General features: G+C 44.4%; 1 protein-coding gene across 1 annotated transcript; it reads left to right on the forward strand.

The window, feature by feature from the left end:
• Window positions 1-11,737: 11,737 nt before the first annotated feature.
• On the forward strand, window positions 11,738-16,648 carry LOC126567681 (uncharacterized; the record flags this gene model as incomplete). Its single annotated transcript, XM_050223899.1, has 11 exons — window positions 11,738-11,870; window positions 11,936-12,152; window positions 12,247-12,386; window positions 12,518-12,559; window positions 12,634-12,678; window positions 12,775-13,218; window positions 13,273-14,480; window positions 14,545-14,896; window positions 15,195-15,266; window positions 15,369-15,848; window positions 16,029-16,648. Coding segments are annotated over 11 exons (3,753 nt in total), but the record flags the coding sequence as incomplete, so codon positions are not given.
• Between the last annotated feature and the right edge of the window lie 3,374 nt (window positions 16,649-20,022).

Genomic DNA, 20,022 nt, shown 5'->3' on the forward strand with positions numbered 1-20,022 from the left:
TCACGTTTTGATCTGATTTTAATCAGATACCAGCAACAGTAGCGTGTTTCAACCATCAATGATTTGCAAAACTGTTCTAACATGATCTACATCACGATCACTCAAACACCATGATTAATCCGACGACTCATCGCAGACCACACAAAAGCTTCTGCGCAAGCTTAAACGCCCGGATCGCCCGGATGCTGGGTATGATGCGTATTCCTCCCCCCAACAGAAAGCTACACACGTGCAGCACGGTCGTGAGTGTGCCGCTCCGAACCGTGGTAGTCACTCATTTCGCCCCGCAAGAAAACGCTTCAGCGCGTGAGTGTACGCTTGCGTTACGATCGTGCGATCTTGCTTGAAACGTGGGACCACCGCAAACGCACCCGGTCTCGGTTGGTACGTTTTAAACGGAAATGTTGCCCATATGCCCGCCAGTAACGGTGTAACGGTCGTGTCGTGCAGATCGCTTTTCCTTGGACGAGCACTCGTTTTTTTCTTTTTCGAATCGCTTCGAGCCCTGTGAGTGTTTGGGGTGGGCTTTTTCATCCCAAGAACCCACGGGATACGTTATCCAGGATATCTTGGGTTCGGGTTTGCTCGAGTTCTCACTGTGGCTGTGTGTGTATTTCATGCACCGTTCCTGTGGGATATAAAAAGCGCAGCTACCGGGTGCAGAGGATGCAGTCGTTTTACGCAACCTAAGCCGGTCGGATCGTTAAGGTTATCCCAAGTTGGAGGTCCAAGTGTAAGACCTACCTAGATCTGGTGTGTTTGTGCTCAGTGATGTACGAGGCCCGCAATACCCGGACCTTCTAGTTCTAGTGACGCTGTGAGTGTCGAAAGAATGTGCGAATCTTCAATCTAAAGCAATTCGTGGGCCGCACATACCTTCGGTACTGTGAGCCTCACCCACCTTCTAGGTTGTGTGTGTGTGTGTGAAGATCAACAACAGATCAAAGCTTCTAAAAAAGGGTGGTTTTGTCTAATGCTTCCGAACAGAGCAGTGAACGAGCCGGTTGTGTGTGAGTAGTTTGTGTGGGAAAAGCGGTTCGTGGAAAGTGACGATCGTCGTGCATTAAACAAGCAAGATCCGGTAGGCCTCTGCTCACGCAAGTAGTGCACTTGTGAATCTGCGCCAGAACGGCATCTCGTACAATCGACGTTTGCGGAACAGCGTTGTTTGCGGTTGGGTTGTACCCATCCCCTAGCTGCAGTGTTGCGCGTTTGTTGACAGTTTGGGGCACGTAACAAAACACGGTGGCTGATTGATTACTGTCAATATGTCATCGTGCGGTAGTTGGCGCTGCTTAGCGTCAGTGTTGGTAAGTGATCGTCTCGGTACACTTCCCTGTTTCGCGGTTCGTCTCCTAAAGCTCAGCTGATCTGATCTCCCGATCAAGCAACTAATTAGCGTTCCAGACAATGCAAATGACTCAAGAGATTAGAGCTGTGAGATGTTAAAGGTCAACATATTACCTGGACCACCGGGTATCTCATCTTCCAACACATTCACCTCGTCGGAAGTGTTTCGGCTGCGGGATACGATAAGCGCCCGCGTGTGCCATTCGCTTGTTACGCCATTGGCCGCTAACGGGCTAAAGGCCGAAAAGACCGTGTTGTTTGGTGCGACATTTTGACTAGACCTTCCCCCCCAATGGTAGTGCGTTGGTCGTATAGTGGCATCTTTCTCTCGAGCCTAGGTTTCGACAGCGCAGGTTGTTGGCGGTGCTGGCTCATTCAACTCGGTAGTATAGCATACACACACGCACACCGTGCCTAGCGCCTGAAGATGATACCGAGGTCAGATTCAAATTTTTCGGAGGGTTTGCGTTTAGATCGATAAACAAGCACGTTGTATGCGGAGGTGAAGCATCGAAGATGCCACTCGGCTTTGTGTTTGGAGGAGTGTTTGGTGACCGTTGATTATTGTTGGACCATGATTGTTTTTCTTTCTTACTCTCTCTCTTTCTCTCTAAGCCGAACTCTTCTCAAATCGCAACCTGAGGAAGGTATCTGTTGCGGGACTTTTACCGCACGAAAAAGCTGGCGGGATTTGGGGTGGTGAACGAGCTCTGTGAGCACGCGCGTCACCGTTCACAATCAATTATGCAATAGAAACAAATACGTCGCGCCGTTTGTTTGGCAGGCGGTTTGTTTCTTCGGTTGGGTGGCCGGGTGGCTGGATGCTGCGATGCCGAGCGACCGGTTGGGATCGGCATCGATGAATTTTAGCGCATCCGAGACGGTGCGTACCGTCGTGCTGTTGAAGGTGCTGAAAATCCGGAACGCATTATTGCACTTGGATCAGTGCTGTGCTTACGCTTTTCTGCACAGATCCTAATGTGTTAAGCTAACAATTTGCTTTAGAAAGGATTGTAGCTCTGCTGATTGCTGAGATGGATGAAGTCACGCCGCAATGGCGTGGGAAATGATTCTGTATTGGGGGAGGTGATCTTAAATTAGATGTGCAAAAATCTGTGCAAAGCATTTTATGGCTTAATGTTTTGCTGCGAAGGTTAAATTAATTCGCTATACTGATTCTAGTGAAATGTTAGGAAACATGGCAAACAAATTCCTAATGTAATACTTATTTCATTTTGCACCTATAAAGGATAACTTAATTGTTTTAGAGTTTTATTATGCAATAACTATTCCTTTCACATGTAACAAATATCATTAAATGCGATAGAGTCGAAATCACAATTAATTTTCATAAATCAATTCAAATATGACATTGATACTTAAAAACAAAACAAAAATTGGTTCTAGAAAGAACAACGACATTGGATAGAACCCGGAAAAGCAAAGTTCCTCTTCACATTTACAAGCCAAAGTGGGGTTTCATGCGTTATGGATCGGAATGACATTAAAGTTGTTGGAAGCATCAATTTGCTGACATTTGGAGCAGGTCGGGAAACACTATATCGTATGAAGTGGTTTCAATAAAATGTCAAACCAAAGATAGTGTTCTGTGTGTGTCTAGAGCTTCCAGAGCTTTACAGTGTTTTACACATGCCTTTTCTTGTACGAAGCCATAGTGTCTTGGGGTGTTCCTTTCCTATTAAGTTTTGCCATTGAAATTGAAATTGTTTGTTGTCCGTTGTTATCAACCAATAACGACCCATTGACATTGGCACCGAATGAGAGATACAAAAAAAGCGCGCGCCCAAGAAAACTTACCACGCGTCAGTGGCGCTACTCCACGTGCTGGTCCGCCACATCAGCTGACTATGTGCCGGTGCCCGTGATCACGCTGGAAATCCGATGGGAATCAGCTACTTGTAGAAACAAACAAAAACATATAACACACCTCTACACCCCCGGGAACGACCGATTGGTGCGAACAGTGCGAAAGAAAAACACTCCCTACCGAAACTGACTCCCCCGGGTCGGGTCACTTACCATTGCAAGCTTTTGTTAAATGCCTTACAAACGACCTACGGGTGTTATTGAAAATTATTAAAATTATTGACTCGACGGTTGAACCGCGCTCATAATTATCATCCACCCTATCCAGTCCCGTTTTGCCGGGTGTATGTACAAGTGTCAAATTCACATCGTTTGAACAGCAAAGAGGTAGGCGCGATGACAAGCGCGCGTTTACGCACGTTTCACGCATTGTTTCCCACATTGGGTTGGGTGGCCACATACTTCCGTTATGCTGTATACATGCCCATCGTCTCTTCGTATTCCATCCCTGCCAGCGCCTGTACGACCAAGCACTGCTGCCGGCTTCGTTGAGCCGGTTTATGGTTATGGTTATGGGCTCTAACGATCGCGCTCAACGCTTTCGGGTGACGGTGATCGGTCGGACCGGTGGTACGCGAGACAATCATTGTTCAATCTGTGGAGACGATAGCTCACGAGGTCTTTGCGAAAGAGAGTTAAAAACAGAATCGATTCCAATTGCACCACAGAATGGTTACTAATTTGTGGAAAGAATTTCCCGCGAGATGGCGCCCGTGGTGTTAGGTGTCATAGTGCGCAGTGCTGCTCAGTTGAATTAGTTAGTTTATCAAGCAACCAGCTAGAAGCCTTAGAAGAGCTCGAAACAACCCTGGGAAGCTTTCAAGAGAAGAATTAAAAAGCCTCAACAGTATTGCCTACTGTTAAGTCTACGGTGCACTAATTGCTTAAGTAGCGCAAATTGCAAATCAAGCTTGAAAGAGTAAAACCGCCGAAAATCATCACAATTGTTTGACATGAATGGCTTGGTGGCGACCGTCGCGAATCTCGCGTCACCGCTGCAGGACAAATTACTCAAATTTATATGATGCTTAATCAAGATCGTTACCACCACCCGGTAACGCGTCATGCTGTGGAGTGTTTTTTTTTCCTTTTAACAAACGCTGCCAAAGTCCCCTACCGTCTACGCTGCGGAAGGTGTTTGATGCGGCAGTACGATCCAGTCAGTTTGGACGAAGTTTTTTAATTTTTCATTTCACTTTTGCCCAAAATGCCATCCACCACCATCCACGTTGTGAAGGTACGCGCGTCATCTGCTGTTGAGTGCTGTGAACGTTTGGGGAGTTATTTTTTTTTTCCTGAGGAGAGTGACGAGAGCTTTTTTTTATACACTCGGTCGTAGTGATTCAAGGTCTAGTAAACGTGCTTCCAAAGCCGGCACGCGATGCTCGGGAATCTAATGCAATGATAAAAGTTTAGCTTTTCGAGGGTAAATCAACAACTAGAGCTTGGAGGATGTACTTATCCCGCAAGGGTGATACAAATCAGACGCATCTGCTATATAAGGCGTGTTCACGATTGGTGCGAATTATAATAAATGCGCTGAATGATTTGAGTATGAAATAGAGGGTACATACATACATAAATGGGTATAGTTTTTGCTTGAGACACGGACGTTGCTTGTAGTCACATCTGGTTGATGGTGAATCGAGAAGACACCGCTCGGAACGCCACTCCAAATGCTTACCGTGTATAAAGCGATAGAGACACGGTGATATAGATAAATGTGAAGGATAAGCCGACCGAGCCGATGACTTTTGTGAATGCGGGATCGGTCTTGCGTTGCGTTATGTTTCGTTTGTGTGTCTGCCATTCGGTGGGTGTGTTGTTTCGAGGGACGCAAGTATTTATGCTACGCCACGAGGAATGACATACCGCCAATGGTAATATTTGTGAGGAATGTAAGAATATGTAGACGGTAGGTACTTTGATTAAGATTTACTTGGTAAAAAAATTTGAGTTCTATAAAATAGAGTCTAGGTTTTGATTAGGCCAATAAAACAAATTAATAAAATTAAATCCTACAGGCCGAGACGTGCAAAGATTGTAGTGTCGAAGTAAAGATTTCTCAACAGCATTTTCTGCTCGTGTTGGGTACCTGATTAAGATAGATCCCTCTTTTTACTAATAAGATTTGGAAAAATTGATCAAACACGAAATAAAAGGTGATGCCACGTGGCTTCCAGGAAAGACGTATCGTTTCGCACACTCTCTCCATCCCAACAGGACAGATGGGAGCAGCGTCTATTCTGTACTTGATTCATCGCTAGTTAACTGACGTCACAGACCTCGGTTCATCTTCATCTTCAAGCAGTTTTTCAATCAACGATGACGACAACCACGAAAGCACACTAGTAATACCAATAATCCGATCCCACCTGATGCCGGGATAAGAAGTTGGTTGGATTTTTCTCAAAACCAATCGATGTACGCCCGAGTGTCTTACGATCCCCCAAAAAGCAGTTGCCTTTGATGTTTGTGTGTGTGTGTTTTTTGTTGTTGTTCTTGGTTGCCCTATCCAAACTGTTATCCTATTTGATGCTGGGGATGTATTTCTCGGGTTAGGGTTCTGCTGATTGACTACCCGACTGTAGACTACCCGATTCTACGGTCTACGGGAAGGACAGCATAATTGATTTAGTACGTGTCAAATCGTTCGAGAACAAAAACAAAGTCAAAGTCTCTCCTGGTTGTACGTGGGAGCATGGGACGAGTTTGTATCTATACGATAGATGTGGTACTGGTTAATAAGATTAAACTGTAACTTTTGGTAACGATTTTCACCTGCTGTGTTTATCAATCAGTGAAGGGAAGGTTCAGAAGGTTCATTGTTATTGCTAGACAAAGGCAATTTTATCTTTTTCATGCTTTAAGCTGAAAGAGAAAGGAAGTCGTAAAGGAAATTTAAATATTGATTCTATTGCAATTTAAGATACAATTTTTGAAAATTTAAAATAAACTTAAATTTACATTAATCGTCCGTAATATGAGTAAATTAAAGCTATCTACATTCACCCTCTACGCATCACTTCAAAATTGAAAATTAATCATAACGCACGCACACAACCACACTGCGCGAATCTTCAGAACGAAACAAATGACTCAATAAATCACCCAAAACCGACGTTCGTCTTCTAAGCTCTTTACCAAAACGATGATTTGCATGCGTTTCGTCCGCCAGCGTGCGGCTGTTGGGCGTTCTTTTTGGCGCTGGACATTACGTCATGTAAAGCGTAACACCTTAAACGTCTCGTGGGGTAGAAGCGTGGACGGGGCGCAACGGAAACGCTCAGCTATGTCCGTCCTAGACGTCTTAGACGACATTGCTTGGATACATTAGTCAACGGTGTTTGTCCGTGCTCGTTTGATTTTTTGTTTTCGCACCAATCCCGTTGCCGAATACCATGTTGGGATTTTGGGGACAAACGATAAAATTTGTATCATCCGTGGGCGTGTGTTGTGCAAACTACACCGCAAACCGCAGGTTTCACTGTAATGTAATGGGTGCATAATCCTTATCGAGAGGCAGCAGAGATAAATAAACGGTATGCTAGAGCCAGCAAAAAACGGCTTAAAAACCGAAATAAACCTTACTGGCTTACTTAAACTTTGGGTCAAAGAAAAAGAGATGGTAAAGTATCTGCGCTTTATTTTTGCTGGATTATTCTTTACGACCGTAAAGCAGTTTTCATTTACCTTGAGACAGGATAGAAAAAATGAATGCAACAACTGCTGTAAGGGAGACAATCTAATTAGCCATTTAATTGTGCTCATTCAGCCCACTGCTTGCCACCTATTGTGCAATAAAGTTTGTGCCTATCTTGTTAAGTAGGTCAATTGGGAGTTTTTGACTTAGTTTTAGCTGTCGTTGTCTGGCTGGAGAGGATTAATTATTTGAAATTAAATAACTTTCAATTGAAATAGAATTAAAAGCATCATGGATATCTTATAGAGAGAATTCAATTTTAAGTTGTTTTATTTTACATATTTTAATATGCTCCAGATATATTACAGACCCATAGATATTGAGCAAATGGTTACAAATGCATTGTTTCTGCGAAATATTTTCATTTCACGAGCCAAAGAAGGAATTTTGAAAATACTACCCGTTGAATGTTGATCGGTGCAGCAAAAACAGTAGCAAACCGTAAAAAGCTGGTGACAATCAAATGACAACTATCGTCACGGAAAGGGAGAAGGTAAAGAATTTCTGCTCTCCTTCCCAGAACATCCAATTACTTCATCTAGCAGCGAGGATGTGCATCCGCTGCGTGTTGGACTCGGAACACAAACAAACATTGATAGCAAAATGCACCGTGCGCACTAGGTCGCACTGGAATGCTTGGCATTGATTCGACGGACAAAGCTCCGCTCTGAAAGTTGGTCCCCGAAGGTGGAAGACAAAGGAAAAATGCAGCAAATTAAGCGACACTGGCAAGAAAGCTTACAGTTTCGGTTTCTAGCTGATAGAAAGCTTCGAAATTGTTACCTATACCCATGCTACACGGAAGCTAGCAATAGCAGCTAGCAGCGAATGTGATCGTGTCCGAGGATGCACTACAGTGTAACCATTAAGCGTGCGCTGTTTACCAGTTGGAATAAAAATAATGCAGTCCCATGTTTACCAAGCGATGTTCCAACCCATCCGGCAGCGTCCCGACGATGGTCGCCGCCTGAAGGAAGTGAATCGTGTTGTGCTTCCTTTTTGCAGTGCGAGCACCATATGCGTATGAGAGGGTGATAAAGAAAATAGCAGCATAATCATGTTACAAGACGCTTCTTCGCCTCACGGTGAGTGGTCCACATCGGCAACGGCGAAGGCTCAAAGGGCAACGTGCGATTTCTGCTGGATCAGCATGTGCAGCATGCACGGATGCGAGAGTACCGGAGAGCGTTAAAAGGAAGGCGACAAGATAAGTGCGAGACATTAATTGAATTAAAATGTTCCGTGTGTGTGTGTGTGTGTATAGGAAGCGGAACAATTCCTTGGGTGAAGAATAATTGTAATTGAACGAAGGCAGCACATAAAGCTGAACAGTATGTGCACTATTTATGCTGTTCTGTCGAATGCTGTTAAAGCGCTAGAGAGCATGTGAGCGAGCGTGTTTGTTGTCTTACTGTTGTTGTGCTTAATTGAGTTTAGTAAACGATAGTTCAATAATGATGATAGGATTTGTTGCAATAAATAGGTAGCAACAAATCATGCTACTTTTTATGCTTTTTCATAAATTTGATCACGTTTAACATTTTATTTATATTTTTAAATACATTTCAAAGATGTTGGGATAACATTCTTTTGATGTTCATAAGAAATAATTTGTTGAACGCCTTATTTCGTGTTAAACAATAGCATAAACATTCCTTGAGGCTTCTTGGGTATGCCGTACTCCGTTTATTTTGTTGTCCAGTAATAAAAGTATAAAATCGTTGGAATAGTAAACAACGATAAACACCTTATTAAAGTATACTTTTGATCGACTATTTCTGACAATTAAAATTCATTTTTGCTTTTGTCTAACATTTAAGCGTTGGTAGTAATCATGCCAAGCTGAAATGAAACTCTTCATCTGTAAAGAGCTGTACCTGCGCAACACAAAAACGGAGAAATAGCGTCTTCTGGCGGTTTGCAGCAAATGCCCGTGGGCCAAAAGCGAACAAAAACTCAGTAAACACTTTCACAACTACCTCGCAGCAAACAAGGCGGTCCTGTGCCCTAGTTTTCGACAAGATTACTAAATTTTATAAGTACAACATTTCTCGAATAAGCGAAAAATCTGGCTACGGAGCTGTTAATCAAATGAACAAAACATATTTTTGTGTACGGATTTTACGTTGACTACACTCGTATATAAAAATTGTTTTTAACTAAACACTGTTTTTAGTAAAGCAACAGGGTTGAAACCCTATTGACAATCAAACACATTTTCTCCAGAAGGAAATGGTCACCAAGACCGCCAAGAGCAAGATAAAATTTATCATAACAACCTTGAGAGCTCAAACTTGATAGTCCTCCTCAGTTAGTGTCTAGACAAGAGTGTCTAGAAAATTTGAAAAAGTATATCGTTTAAACGATTTCGGTAGCTTTTATGTTGCTAAGGTAATACTCTCTTTCCTTTTACACCGAAAAGCTTCCATTACAGCTTTATAATCCAAATGCGTGCATTACAGTTGCTGACTCCAACACGCTGTAATACGCTGCACGTTTCAAACACCGCACAGCACTCTTTCCAAACCACCAACAAATGCCACCCATGATGCAATCAAATTTGAAACTAGATTATCTTGCCAAGCTTCCCTAAACGAGGTCCCTTTGTCTAGGGGGGGTTTTTTCACAGTCGCATTTTCTCGAAGCCCGTGCTTTGTAGGTTGGCATAGCATTTTCTATGAAGCCTTCCCGGAACCGGGCGCCGAGCAAATGTGTACCATGAAATCGCATCCTTTTTGGCTAGTTTTAGCTGTTGATTATGGGGATGGGTTGGCAAAAGCATCCCGCACAAAAGCGGACGTGAGTGGTAGAGTCATCCGGTGGATTAAGCCATCCCGGCGGCTTCCCGACAGTGGTGGGATGGACCCCTGCTTAAGGAAAGCAATGTTTTGGCGGTTTTTGTTTGCGTGTGCATTTGTTTTTTGCCACTTTGTTCTTGCACACTCCCACTTTTGACGTGGGTTTTTGGTGTGGAAAACTTTGAAACGGGTTTCGAAGTGTGCTTCGAAGAAGACAAGCGGTGGCGGAAAAATGGCCGCACCGAAAGGATTGAAAGATTTTTGTTTGGTTGTGCTTTTTCGGTAGGTGGTAACCATTTTTGGAAGCTAAGGGAGAACGTTAACCTGAAGCTCATCTTGATGGTTTGGTGGGGCTATAAACCGGAAGAAGGTTGGTTTGATTGTTAAAGCATTGGGAAATGGGATAAACTGTTGCAAGATGAAGTATGTTAACGCCATGCGGAGAAAAGCTTTTTGATGTAAGAGGGGGAGGGGAGGGGGGGGGGGGTGAGGGGTAGAAGTAAACACTTCAATCGGGTTAAAACCGTCTGGCTTTGAGGGATGTCAGCTGTCAGTTGAGGTGCCACTGTTTTGATAAAATAAGTGCCGACATCTCGAAATAATTTCGTTTTTCTAAGCAGATAGTTCAAAGGGAACAGTAAAAGCAAAATGGAAGGGCTCTATGGAAGGTTTTTCAAAAACAAAATTACATAGATATAGAGGTGAGCTTTCAGCAGTTTGTCTAAAATGTACCTAAAAAAATTGACGCATAAAGTTTAATATTCAGCTGTTGTATCTTATTTTTAAAATTAATTTAGAATTTATCCAAAAAATACCTTAAGTAAGTTTTTTATGTACTTCTATAGCAAGCTACTGTTTGTATCCGTGAATTCAGTGTCCAAATACATGCTTCAAAAACAGATCATTCGCGCCTGTAGATTATGCAATGCGCATTGCGCGCACGTGTTCACAAATGATTCAAGAATCTATATATAAAAAAAGGTTCAGAATAAACCGCTTAAATAACATGCACAGAGTTAATTTTAAATTTGTAACAAGTTTATGCATAATAGTTTATACATATCTATACATAAGTTTATTTATAAATCCCTCGGAAGCGACTGAGCAAACATAATGCTACTTCTTTGACTTGTCATAATGAAATCCATCTTCAATCTGACGCCTCTTCTCGATGAACCCATGCGGGAAGATTGTTCCCTATCTAGACGCTTTATCTGTCCTAACCAATCGAATGCACCGAGCAACGTATAACTCACCGTCGCACAATAAAGCTGATCTGCTGTCAGCACCTTATCGATCATCAGACAAATATACCCTTCAAATCGCATAACACGCCACGTGCGTGTTCCTTCGGCAGATATTTGAACCTACACGCTTGATGATTGCCTCGTTTCGGTCTGTTCAATGAGCGAGAAGAAGTACGCTTGACAAGTGGGGAACATACCTATACTGCGCTTATGCTCACCCCATTTATCGCCCGTATCGAACCGTGCCAAACGTTGATGAACAATTGCGTTGAAATGCCGATGGCTCGGTGTCAGAACGAACGCTACAGGCTCGACAAACGCCTGGCGCTTAGACGAACGTGAACCGAGGACATCGGATCGCAAAGAAAACAATTGTATGTCAACCGGTGGGGTAGTACAATATCCATTGCATAGGGTTCAGGCCAACTGTCACACTTCCGAAAGAGAAAGGAAAATGTCAGTTTTGTACGGTTTTTTTTTTTTTTTGCGAACAACGCATCGGTCGAGAGTCGGGATTGTGGTGATTGTAACGATTTGGAAAGCGCGTCAGTTTTTAGTTGGAGGACATCTTCTATGTGGCAATGTTTCTATCGCAAACTTTGAATGAGCGGGATTGGATCGAACGAAGAAAATATGGTTCTTTGAGATTCAATAGTATCAATTGGGGATGTGTTAGAATTTTTAGAAGGAGAGTGATTGAAGAATTGAAAAATCTTCCTTAGTATTACATAAAAAATACATTAAATACTATTTCTCCCTCTTCATATCGTACTTCCTACCAGATGCTTATGGTTCTTGTTGCCATAATTCATGCCGAGCAAGAGGTTATAGTGGCGATTGATGAACCCGGCAAAACTCAATATCACGAAGCAAACTTTAACACAAGTAAGTATAACCATCGCCATCGATACCGCAAAAAGATTCGCTTATCGAATTTCATCCCATTACAGGTTCATATCAGTACGGTTACGAGGTAGGACCGAACGGACAATTTCATCACGAAACGCGTGGTCCCGATGGTGTCACTTACGGTTGCTACGGGTACATCGATCCCAACGGGCAGCTACGAGTGACACATTACGTGGCCGATACACACGGTTACCGGGTGGTTGAACCGAACCGACCCGTCGAAATATTTGTCGATGCTCCCACGCAGTACAGCAGCAAGTATGTGTGCTCGAATCAAAGCGAGCCAGTGCGAAAGCGTACTACGAATGTAAGCTCTAATTTCCTCTCGTCTCTGGTTCATTTTCCTTTGTAGTTCGATAGCGGAAGACGAACCACAGGAAAGACGGCGGGGTGAGTTGCGTCCGTGGACGGAGCTGTATCTGCCCAAAGGATGTGGCATGTTTCCGGGTGGAATGCGTCCGGAAGGATCAGGTGGTAGCACACCGACGACGGGTATGTATGTAGGTGGTGAGGGGTGTTTGGGTTGATGCAATAAACCGCGGCAGGTTTAGTATCACCGGCGTGTAGCGAGCACTTAGTCACAGCACCTTTGTTTACCTTTGTTTTGGCACATATTTCTGTAGCACCAACAAATCCCAGCACCGGTGGAAGCGGCAGTTCACAAGGTAGATTGGAATAAAATACATGAATTTTTCCCCATGGGTTTTCTAGGTATTCACATAACATGACTATTTTATAGGAAGTAATCCACCCAATCAAGGTCAAGGACAGGGGCAAGGGCAAGGTCAAGGGCAGGGTCAAGGTCAGAAACCAGGACAAAACCAGGGTCAAGGACAAGGGCAGGGACAAAAACCAGGTCAAGGACAAGGTCAACAGCAAGGACAAGGGCAAGGGCAAGGACAAGGTCAACAACAAGGACAAGGGCAAGGGCAAGGCCAGGGACAGGGACAAGGACAAGGACAGGGACAGGGACAGCAACAAGGACAAGGACAAGGACAAGGACAAGGCCAGGGACAGGGACAGGGACAAGGACAAGGACAAGGACAAGGACAAGGACAAGGACAAGGACAAGGACAAGGACAAGGACAAGGACAAGGACAAGGACAAGGACAAGGACAAGGACAGGGACAGGGTCAAGGACAGGGACAAGGACAGGGAGAAGGACAGGGACAAGGACAGGGACAAGGACAGGGGCAAGGACAGGGACAAGGGCAAGGGCAAGGACAAGGTCAAGGACAAGGGCAAGGTCAAGGACAAGGGCAAGGGCAAGGGCAAGGGCAGGGTCAGGGGCAATGGCAAGGACAAGGTCAAGGTCTAGGACAAGGTCAAGGGCAAGGGCAGGTTCAAGGACAGGGTCAGGGACAATGGCAAGGACAAGGGCAAGGACAAGGGCAAGGACAATGGCAAGGACAAGGTCAAGGTCAAGGTCTAGGGCAAGGTCAAGGGCAAGGGCAGGTTCAAGGACAGGGTCAGGGACAATGGCAAGGACAAGGTCAAGGACAAGGGCAGGGTCAAGTTCAAGGCCAGGGACAGGGACAAGGGCAGAATCAAGGACAAGGGCAATGGCAAGGCCAGGGACAAGGGCAAGGTCAAGGACAGTTGCAAGGACAAGGACAAGGATCTAGTTCGGGACAAGGCTTAGGACAAGGGCAAGGTCAATGGCAGGGACAGGGACAACGTCCGGGACAAGGTCAAGTGCAAGGACAAGGTCAAGGACAAGTACAAGGCCAGGGAGAGCGACCGGGCCAAGGACTAGTTCAAGGACAAGGTCAAGGACAGGTACAAGGCCAAGGAGAGCGACCAGGTCAAGGACAAGCTCAAGGACAAGGGCAATGGCAGGGCCAAGGAAATCGCCCCGGCCAATCTCAAGGACAAGGGCAAGGACAAGTACAAGGTCAAGGTCAAGGCCAAGGCCAAGGCCAAGGCCAGGGACAACGTCCCGGACAAAATCAAGGTACAGTTCAAGGACAAGGACAGGGTCAGTGGCAAGGGCAACGACCAGGACAAGGACAGGAACACGGTCAGGGACAAGGACAGGGGCAACAACAAGGCCAAGGGCAGGGACAACAGCCGGGACAAGGTCAGGGCCAACATCAAGGACAACATCAAGGCTCGCACCAAGGACCCATAAGCTCTGGACAGCATCAGGGCCAGCATCAAGGAAGTCATCAAGGTGTTAGTAGTGGAGAGCATCAAGGCCAGCATCAGGGTTCGCATCAAGGGCCGATCAGCTCCGGTCAGCACCAGGGACAGCATCAAGGAAGTCATCAAGGTTCTAGTGGAGAGCATCAAGGTCAACATCAAGGATCACATCAAGGCCCTATCAGCTCCGGACAGCATCAGGGCCAGCATCAAGGAAACCATCAAGGCATAAATAGTGGAGAGCATCAAGGGCAGCACCAAGGATCGCACCAAGGTCCAATCAGTTCCGGGCAGCACCAGGGACAACATCAAGGAAGTCATCAAGGTTCTAGTGGAGAACATCAAGGACAGCACCAAGGCTCGCATCAAGGCCCTATCAGCTCCGGACAGCACCAAGGACAGCACCAGGGAAGCCATCAAGGTATACACAGCGGCCAGCACCAGGTATGGGTCAATAAATGTGGAAAAAGAAGGGAAAATTGCACATTGAAACAAATGTATCATGCAGGGAGAGCATCAGCATCAGCACCAGGGCCCGATTGTTGACGGCCAGCATCAAACGAGTCATCAAGGAAGTCACCAAGGTTTGTCGCAGGGAGAGTTCCAAGGCCAACACCAAGGACAGCATCAGAAACCGATCAGCGGCAACAAGGAAGAGCACAACTTACAAGTGCAGGTGTCTTGGGGACAAGGACAAGAAGGCCAATCTCAAGGACAGCCAGGACAAAATCAAGGCCAATCGCAAGGACAACAGGGACAAGGTCAAACCCAATCTCAAGGCCAGCAGGGTCAAACTCAAGGTCAATCTCAAGGGCAGCAAGGTCAATCGCAGGGACAAGTACAACGGCCGCCACAAGGAGGTAAAGTATACTACCATTGGAAGTGGCCACTTCCACCAATGATATTCAGTTCCTTTAAAACAGTTTATGATACGAAATACAGTATAACGCCTGGTTGTAGTTATAGGGGCAAATTGGATAACAGTAATAATATTGCTCCAGTGTCTTATTCTAACGAAATTGTAACTAATCATACACACACATTTTACACATCTTTCAACACACGATCGTCACACCGTAACATCACACTACATCGCACACACGCACTCTGATCGACAAATATGCACCGCGCACACACACACGCACACTCGAACACCAGTACACATTGGGATCGGGTTTAAGCCGGGCAATGGGGGGCTGCAGACGTCACTGGGCCTGGGTGGACCGCACGGTAAATACCTGCCGATGAGTATACTGCATCACGCATCTACCAGCGCTACTTATCACTACTAACGAATGATCTTCCATCGATCGGCTAACGATCCGATGGCAGGTGGCATATCTCTAGGGGCGGGTGTATCTACTGCCGGCATTAGCGGCATGGCAAGCACCTCGCACACCGGACCAAACCATAACGTAGCGGGCACGATCGGTGGTTCCGTCGGATTGACGACTGGTGTTCAGGCAAGTGGAGCAGCAAACGCATCCGTTTCCGTTCTCGGTACGACGATCGATCATACGCACACGTCCAACGTCACGGTGACAGGAGAGGCCGTCCATGTGTCGCACGGTGGCCAGAACACGATCGACTCCCAGCAGGTGTCCGTAGCCGGAACGGTCGGTGTATCGGTTGGCGTCGATGCAGGTTTGATAGATACCTCCCTTAATCATACCGGGCACGTTTCGGTCGGTGGTATCGACGTAAGTAGCGCCACGGCGGTTGGCGCAGGAATCGAGGCTAATCACACATCGATCGGAGTAGGTGCACAGCTAACGCACAACGCCAGTATTTCGATTCCAACCGTCACACCAGGTAGTATGCCACCTATGAGATGTAACAAACCGTTCTATTGCATTCGAAATGTTTTCCAACGGTGAAGGGGCCCTACGAAGAATTCTAGAGGGTGTAGAAAACTGTAGTGCATGATTAGTCTTTGCTAATTTCTGACCATCGTTGATGGTACTGATGCTCGTGTTTTCCACCTTTTTGTAGGACCATCGACTGCACCACCTCCAGAAGAATTGCAGCCAACCTCAAGCACACCGATTCCGGGATCTCCGGGTACTGCCATTGGAGTGTATCCACCGACGAAGCCGATCGATACCAGCTCTCAGCCTGGCTCATCCCCATCCTCATCCTCGTCCTCGCCCTCGTCACCTTCATCGCCACCATCGTCACCCGGGGGTGATAACTACGCTCCACCACCAAACTATCAGATTGCTGTGTCACAATATCCGTACTTCTTCGTACCGTATCCCTACCCACCGCCAAACGTACCCCAGGCACCCTGTAACTGCCCGGCGGATCAGCAAAATCAGCAACAACCGGGTCAACAGCAACCGGCCGGCTATTTGGGCTTCATACCAGTACTCTACATCCCGAACTGTCACGCCCAGAAGAGTGGTTTACCGGCGAACTTCAACTGGCCGGCACCACCTCCACCGGAAGGGTTTGGCCAATCGCTGGACGAACTACCGGCCCAAAGGCTGTTCCAAAAGCCGGACGGAAGCTGGGTGCTACAGCGTGCCCGTAATCGGTCCCGTCGGCTACGTGGCCGACGACCGGCCGCTCGGCGATTCCTTACCGAGCAGGAAATTCCTGGCAAAAAGTAGACGAAGCAATGTAGCGAAGCAGTGAACAGCATGAAGAAAAGAAAATACTCATTTTACATTTAGTTTCATCTGGTTTAAGTATACATTTTACTCACTTGACAATGACAGCAGGAAGCACCGATCGGGTCGGCAACTATACGCACGATGGACGTGACTGTATACGACTGTATACGGTAGTGAAGCATATTTATGGAACAACTTTTTTTTCTTTCTTTAAGAATGCAATTCATTTTCCTCTTGCCACTGTGATTAGATTTATTCATCAAAAGGAGCGAAACGAGCATCGTGCACACGAAAGGAGAACGATCCGGCAAATATTTTTATAGGAAAATGAAAGCAAAGCAGTATGAATTCTTGCCGTGTATTCGGTTCACTTAGTAGGGAAACGGAAAAGCTAAAAGCGGTAGTAGGTAGAAGCGGCAGAAAAGCTAAAAGCGGTAAGTGGATGTTTGTGTGTGTAAAACGCGCATTGTAAGTTCGCATTCTGCATGACTGCAGCGTAATGTAACTTATTTAAGTAGCAAGAGATTATATTGGAGCACATGCAAATAAAATTGATTCGATGCATTTGTGGAAGCTTTGTTTGTCTTTTTATATTGTGTTTTTTTTATAAAATATTATTGCTTTATTTGAGATTGTGGTAATGAAGGAGACGTTTCTAAACAAACATAGCACTACAGTTGGAAATTGGGACAAGAACTACTGTAGGAGCTATGCGGATTGCATATCCTAAGGCGCTTTTCGGTTGTATCTTGTCGAGGACGTGAATAATGTTCTTGTTCCGTCTTAATGATGACATAATAAACAATAAAAGAGGTAAAATAAATGAAATAATACTTTTCTACGAATCATTTGTTGTTTATTTATCAAATTGTTTTAAGTTATTGATAAATCAATAAACAATATCAAAATTGCGATTGGAAACGAATCGTCGAATATTATTTTATAAATGTCTAACAGAACTCTAGGATTGCAAATTGATTGCTTGCTTCGGTTTGTTTAATTGGCAAGGGCTGATGATTTCGCAACATTATAAAACCATAATGTTTTTTTCGCATAAAAAAAGGATAATAAAAAAGATTGACAAACGATTTAACGCTCATAAACCATAAGCACCAATACTCGTGAAGGAATGTATGATTCCATAAAACGTAATCAAACGCATTTCGATTCAGTATCAATTAAACAAATGGTGATTTGAGTGCAGCTTACTAAAATCCATTACGAAAACACAAATAACAAACCATTTATGAAGATGCATTAATTGTTTTCCTCTGGAAATTGATATTAGTTTCAGACCCCTACTTATGTTTGAAATAAAAGAAATCTAATTAATAAGTCAATCCGTAAGCACACACCTGTATGGCTTTCTTTACGAGTTATGCAGAAGATGGGCCAGTGTTTGTTTCTCGTCTTCTTAATCTCCCAACAAGAGTTGTTTGTTTTTTTTTTTGCCCTGCTAATCCGTTTTGCTCTTAGGGAGCATCCCCACTATAATGTGATGTGTAAATTTTGTTGATAGTGAGATAAGCAGTAAGTATTTGCTTTCGCGAACCAGTTTCCGTAGCCCCGCAGTCCGGAGTGGATAAAATGTCAAAGGATCAGGTCAAACGGTGGATACAAAATTTATAGCAACAACGAGGTTATACGATCGATTCACGCAGGGCAGTTAGAAATCAAGCCGCTCGCTAACAACATGAAGAAGGGCGGCATTGAGGATGTGAAGATGTCGCTTGAAAATTCTTACACGCAGTGCGAAGGAGAATGGACATGGAAAGCAGCCGTAACTAATATGCTAATGCAGCGGGAGAGATGCCGAGAAAAGTTGTACGTTGTTCTTTCTAAACCTTTCTGCAAAAAAAAAAAAAGAAACAACCAGCGCCGAATTTGGGCAAGGAAGACGACAAGCAAATGAAAAAGGGGAGAAAAAAAGAACAAACAAGCCGAATGCATAATGAGCAGAAAGCGAAACGATAAAAGCGAAAGAGTAAAGTGAGAAAGCGAAACGCGATATGAAACAGAAAAACGAAAAAACATAAGACAGAGATTCTTTAACTCGACAGGCACAGGGTGGTAAGGAACTACTGTAGAGAAGAGTCGGAAGAACTTTATCATCTTGCGCAAGTGGAAAGAAAATCGATCAGGAAACTTTTTTTATAGTAATAAATCATAAATTTGTATCTTTTTTTTTCTTTGGGAAGCGAACATGTTGTACTCGAAGCGTCAGAAGTTGAGGTTAAACGAGGCTATTTATTTAATGTTTGTCTTCGCTAGTCAGCAACTACTGGAGAGTGCAGTGTTAAAGGATGTAGGAAATGCTTGGAGTAGGAAAAGGTGTAAAGGGATTTTTGCAATATTTTTAAATTTATACTGAGGTTTGAAAGTTTAAAAGAAAGTTTTTCGCATGTAAAGATTTAATTGAGAAGATTCTTGATAATTTTAATTCTGCACCGAAGAGATATCGAAATTAGTTTTTGATTATGTCTTCTTCTTCTTCTTCTTCTTGGCCTCTTGGTCATACCAACCGTCGAATGGCTTACTATATTGGCTGATAGATGGACCACATAGTTGGATAATCAGACCTCACTGCAGGAGCATGGTCCGAATAGGATTTGAACCCCGGTCCTGTTGTGTGAAGACCGGCGCATCCGTTCCTTTAAATAACGAACCACCGTAACTAAATTATTAAGGCTTTTTAAAAAGAACGATTTGAAGGATAATAATCATTGATTCATCGTTCATTTAGTTGATGTAGTTTGTAGAGTAATAAAGGCTGCTAAAATTTTTCAATTTATTTGTTTTTTCTTAAAGTATTACTTGAAGCAAGTAAAGTAAAAGTTGGAGTAGAGAAAATAAGTAAACATATTTTAAAATGAATAACTTATTAATTAATCACCTTACGAACCACCATGTTTTCAAAGACGATGCGCTCACAAACCACGATCACACAGCAAGTGTGATAAAAAGCAAGATCACCTACAACACCAGCTGATGCAACGATCGCGTCACGGTTAGGGGTAGAACCGGACTAAAAAACTTAATAAAAAACAAAACAAAAACTAAAGCACAGTATATGGTGCGGTGTAACAGGACACTCTGCACACAAAACAGGTGCTTTATGAATAATGCTAATAAATCTTTCCCATGAACCCTGGCAAACGACAACCCAGCGCCACTTTGATAAGCTAGCCGAGGTTGTAAAAGTGTCTAGCAAAGCGTATTGCGAAACGTTATTTAGAACACGGGCGATTATTGATAGATAGGTCTAGCCTCTCACACGGAATAGACGAAACAGAACCATTTGCGGGCTTTTAATCCATTGTGTGTGTGATCCTCCGAAAATTTCGCTGATTGTTCCACCGGGGTACGGTAAA

Source organism: Anopheles maculipalpis, chromosome 2RL, assembly GCF_943734695.1.
Source record: "Anopheles maculipalpis chromosome 2RL, idAnoMacuDA_375_x, whole genome shotgun sequence".
In the NCBI taxonomy this organism is placed as follows: Eukaryota; Metazoa; Arthropoda; class Insecta; order Diptera; family Culicidae; genus Anopheles; species Anopheles maculipalpis.